This window comes from Glycine soja, chromosome 6 (genome assembly GCF_004193775.1).
Source record: "Glycine soja cultivar W05 chromosome 6, ASM419377v2, whole genome shotgun sequence".
NCBI lineage: Eukaryota > Viridiplantae > Streptophyta > Magnoliopsida > Fabales > Fabaceae > Glycine > Glycine soja.
Genome location: NC_041007.1, coordinates 3355777 through 3361089, shown reverse-complemented (window position 1 = coordinate 3361089; position 5313 = coordinate 3355777). Strand labels below are relative to the sequence as shown.

Sequence of the window (5313 nt, the reverse complement as noted above, 5' to 3'; positions counted from 1 at the left end):
GAATTATAAAAGACTAAAAAAGACACTAAAACTTAATAGCCCAAAATAACATTTATCCTCGCCAATAATAATATACTTCCGACTCACCTTTTATTGTTCTTCACAGTTTAATGACTCCAATCAATAACCCCATACGGCCATACCGTTAAATGTCCCTTGACTTGATGTTTTTCTTTGGAGTTTCCAATAGAGACAGCTTGTAGGCTAATGTACTTAATCATTTTAGATTCATATAAATATTTTGTAGTGATATTACTATTATTATTATTATTAATTATATATGAATAATTTTTATAAAAAAAATATTCAAAGATAAAACTCAAAATTTTAAAAATATAGATTGAAAGAAATGAAAAATTAAGTTAAATGGTTCATTTGATATTAAAAGCATAAGAGTGTTTGTTTTATGGATTAAAATCTTATTCCCAGTAATATGTTTTATGGATTAAAATCTTATTCCCAGTAATATAAACACAAGAATGTAATATTCCTATGTTTGTTACATGTTTTGAAAAAAGATTCCCACGTATTGCTGATTTATGAGAATATTGTAGTTTCATTTTTTAATATGTTTTCACACACTTTTATTTCCATGGAGAGATGAGAATGAGAATGTGTTATATACCCATGAGAATATAGAAAGTTATTCTATACATGTACATGTGACTTCCATTTTTACTTTTAGTTAGTGTGTTGCTCATCAACTGAGTAGCACCTTCACGTTAGTTGAGATCATAGCTAACTAGAAAGCATAGAGATGATAAATATAAATGTACTGGACATTGCACTATTGAGTAATCCCTACAACTTATGTATGCTGTCTTACCTGGCTACCTACGTGTGCCAGTTCGTCCAAGTTAAATACAAACTGTTTACATCAAAGAATAATGGAGCAATTCACAACTTGTTACAAAAAGAATATGGCAACTAAGTAGGACGGTAACCGGTAATTTATCCTGCAAGTTGTAATGATGCTCCCTCCGCATCTTCCATTACTTAAGGTATCTCCATCTTGTTACACATGGGAGGTAAACTCTGTAATGCTATTGCAAAATTGAAGAGCAGTTAAATCAAGGTGCTTTCCTCTATCTGACCTTGTATACCCTTTAATTCAGGTTGCAAGGTTAGAGAAACTCTATAAACTCTTTATGGTGTATGAAGGAAAACTCCTCATGCAAAATTGTCTAGCAGAAGTTTGCCGTACTGTTTCCAGATTTTTCATGGTGTGTGAATTTTATTGACTTAATTCCCAGTAGAAGAAAATCCTTTGGGAAGACGATTAACCCAAGCAGAAGGAAGAATACCGCTCTGTGAAACCAAATATACAATGAATGCAATATAGGCTGTTGTGCAGGAGCAGGCTAAAAGACCAAGCAAAATGCCATTCACCTCAGAAACGAAGAAATCTAACAAGAGATATCCATTAATTATCATTATCAGTCCAGCAACAATCCATGCTACTCTCTACAAAATAAATAAATAAAATAAGCAAACATTAGTATGAAAAAAAACCACATGATTTTGATAAATTGAAATCAGTTTACTGAATGAATATGGACATATGGTATTTGCTCGTCAATTTTATTTATAAATTAGTTTTACATCAACCCAATTCCTACAAAAAGGACCACAATCATGTGAATCTTGTACAGGAACAATAGGAAATCAATGTGCAGCAATCAATTTCCTTAATGTTATAAGACAATCTCTTACAACATTAGGATTCATGAACTCAAGCAAGGAGCGGTATAATTTTTTTTTCCACCTATAGAAGTATGAACTCAAATTCAAACAACTTCACTTGATGTACCAGTGAAACATTCATGATAATGAGAAACAATCACTCTGTCAGAAAAGGCAAGTGCATTGGCATCTATATTTTGTAAAATTAGCTTCGAGAAAGTGACCAATAATCACTCACATATTTTATATAACTAAAGAATTCCAAGCTCCATAAATTTCTCCATAAGCACTTGCAAGAGAAAAATAAGGGAAGTAAAATGAATTAAATTTCTCCCATAAGTTAAAATCAAATTATGCACCTCAATTTTTAGATAAGATAGATGAGAAAGCTGCTAAAGATAGTTAAGGTATATAAGTTGACTCTAATTTATGAGAAAAATTTGATTTATTTTACATCCTTATCTATTATCTTGTAAATGCTTGTGCAGACAAATTGGGATACTAACAAATTGAATTTCCAGGATCACTAGTTTGTCGCTTTTTTAAATCCAAACTCATCAAACCACTCAAAACTTCAAACTCTAAAGTCAGTCCCATCAATTAATGTATCCAGATGTGATTCATGAACATAAGCAATGCTCTAGTAACCCATAATTTGCAGAAAATTCATGGCTTAGTAACAAAATAGTTGGACTCGGATACACTTTGCAGAAACAGATCTTCCAAGTTATTTAAATTCAAATTTGCTGATCAATTCTGCTACAGGAATACAAATCCATTTACAAACACCTACAACTAGAGAATTCACATATGTATTTCATACGAACAAAGATAATCACACAAAAACTATTAAAACCGATTGCATCTGAGCAGCAAAACAAGAAAAGGGATAGAAGCAAATATAGAGATTAGAGAAACGTCAAGCATCAAGCATGTTACAATCTCTTAATATATTACAGCAGATCTGTTTCTATTTTTACCCAGAAAATAGGCATAGATTGTTGTTGAATAGCCAACATACATCTTAATTCTTTCAATAACTCTAGATTTGATAAGCAGATTGACTCTGGCTGCTAAACTAGACAGAGTGACAGAACCATTCTTAACAAGTGAAATAGAGATTTCTAGCTGCACAGACAAAGCTGAAACATTGGAAAACTTTACTTTTGTCCCCTTACTGTTGTCAAATAATCTAGTAAGATTAAAAACATAACTTTGAATCATGAGGGGATTTGCTTCAGAGAGATCTCATCTTATGGAGTAATTAACAATCAACAAAATGAAAGAACAGGGAGATAATGAACTAACCTCAAGAACAGGCCCAACCCTAAAGGTCCCCATGATCTTCTCTTTGGAGACCAATGTGAGGAGGGGAATTAGAGCAAAGGGAATTTGCATGGACTGAAGCACATTGAGCCATTCATTCAAAACATCCAATGAGCCTTCTGATTTATTAAAAACAATCGCTACAATTATAGTTGGCACAATTGCAAAACTTCGAGTGATCAATGCTCTCAACCATTTCTTTAAACGAAGGTTGAGGAAACCCCCCATTATGAATTGGCCAGCATATGTGCCAGTGATGGTGCTACTCTGCCCAGCTGCCAATAACCCAATCCCCCATATATAAAGAATAGGGAAGACTCCTCCCCCATACTTCTCTTCAAGATACTGCCCTGCATTGACCAATCCTATGCTATCTGCCTGTTTTGTTCCATAAAAACCCTTAGCAAAAACTGTTGTGACAAATAGATTGATCATGAAGGAGACTGCAAGTGCCGCCGCCGATTCAATTGAATAGTAGTTGAGAGCCTCCTGCACCCGACCTATCTTTTTAGGATCAACCTTCCTTGATTGCACCAAAGCAGAATGCAGGAATACATTGTGAGGCATAATGACACAACCCACAACACCCACAGCCTGACGAATTGTTTTCGAGCTTAGTCTTGGAACCAAAATACCTAACACAAGGAACAAATACAGTTATATTTTATGCCCATGTTATTAAGGGCTCCATATATTTTTATTTCTGAAATACCAAAACAGATGAATCACACAGAAAAGTGATTGATATTCGAAGCACATCATCAGATGAAATTTACCCATTAAAAGCTCTTTTCTATTAGGTTGAGCATCACCGAACATCCAGGCAAAAGAAAGACCCATAACAGCGATGAGAACCGCAAAAGCAGCTTCCAACTTCCTCACTCCATAGTTCTCAAGAAATAGAAAGAAAAAGCTGCTCAACAACAGGTAGAATAATAATAAACCACAGTTAAAACATGTTATAACATGAAAAAGTAGAATGGTTCGAAGCAATTAGTCAAAGGCAAAAATAAAACATGAAACCAAGCCAAACTAAAAGCCGCCTAACTGGGAGATATAAGGTTGGTCTAGTGGTGAAGGAAAAGGGAAGGGGGGAGAGATAAAAAAAAAAAAAGCAAGAAGAAGGAAGGGTACCAATCTGAAGCAGTGATTAGAACTCCAGCCCAGAGAGGGAAGAAGCCGCGGCTGAGAATTTGGATGGCAATGGCACTTCCAATAACCTCTTGAATGTCGGCGCCAATCAGGGCGAGCTCGGCCATGAACCAGAGCACGAGGCGGGCCCAATTGGGATACTCGTCCCTGCAGAGCTCGGCGAGGTGGCGGCCCGTGGCGACGCCGACCCTGGCGGAGAGAAGCTGGATCAAGAGGCCCATGAAGGTGGCCCACATGAGGAGCCATAGAAGCGAGTAGCCCGCGATGGCCCCAGCCTGGAGATCCCCCTCTAGATTCCCTGGATCCAAAAACGCTATGCTCATCAAGAACCCAGGCCCCGTGAACAGCCAGAGCTTCTTCCACGAGAAAGGAGGAGGAACGCTCCCATCGTCCACCCTGTCGAACTCCAAATCCGCCACCAGGATCTTCTCCCCCTCTTCTGATGATGATTCTGCTTCTTCTTCTTCTTCTAGAAGCCGGTTCGCTTCCTCGTCCCTCTCCTCCTCCTTCGACTCCTCTTCTCGCGATGGAGCACTCATTGTTGATCCAATTCGTGGTAAAATTTTCCGGCGAGCGCGGGCGGCGGAGAAGCCAGTTTGCGGTGGCTTGCTGCTACGTGTGCATACTCAAATGCGCCTATTTATACGGATATATCTATCTAGTTCTAATGTACCCATCTGGTGGTGGAGTTACTTACTCTATGCTCCGCTCCTAGATGCAACCGGTGGAGTCGAACTAACTATCTAGCGACACGTCACGGTTGTAGGGTTATTTTCGGCATTTCAGAGATACATTTGCACCGTCTGCGACGTCCATCGTTCGATCCGAATTTCAACATCATTGTTTTTTCTTTTGAGGTGAGCAGTTTACAACAGCTTAATTTCAGAGATGACTTATGTTTATTGCACCTAACACGTTACTTCAGGTAATGAAATAAAAGTCGCCTTGGTCAATTTTGTTTTGCTGTTGCTAAAATCTGTCTATACAAATTTAACGTTTAAATATATTTTTAATTTATGATAAATCAAATTTTTATTTTGATTTTTATAAGATTTAAATATATTTCTAATTCCTTTAATTTAAACCATTTTGTTTTTTTTCTCTCTAAAATTAAAGTCATTTTTTAATCCTTGAAAATTATAAGATGCTCAT

At 36.7% G+C, this 5313-nt stretch overlaps 1 protein-coding gene across 2 annotated transcripts; it reads right to left on the bottom strand.

Moving 5' to 3' along the window:
* Nucleotides 1–739: 739 nt before the first annotated feature.
* Nucleotides 740–4990, bottom strand: LOC114414752 (metal transporter Nramp2-like). 2 transcript variants are annotated; one of them, XM_028379143.1, is made up of 4 exons: nt 4144–4985; nt 3786–3922; nt 2992–3644; nt 740–1464 (listed from the first exon to the last, which is right to left on the bottom strand). In XM_028379143.1, the coding sequence occupies exons 1-4, from the start codon at nt 4698–4700 to the stop codon at nt 1243–1245; spliced, it is 1569 nt and encodes a 522-aa protein (XP_028234944.1). In that variant the 5' UTR covers nt 4701–4985; the 3' UTR covers nt 740–1242. The 2 variants fall into 2 exon arrangements, with proteins under 2 accessions (XP_028234944.1, XP_028234945.1); XM_028379144.1 differs by having other exon boundaries at nt 1241–1406; nt 4144–4990.
* Between the last annotated feature and the right edge of the window lie 323 nt (nt 4991–5313).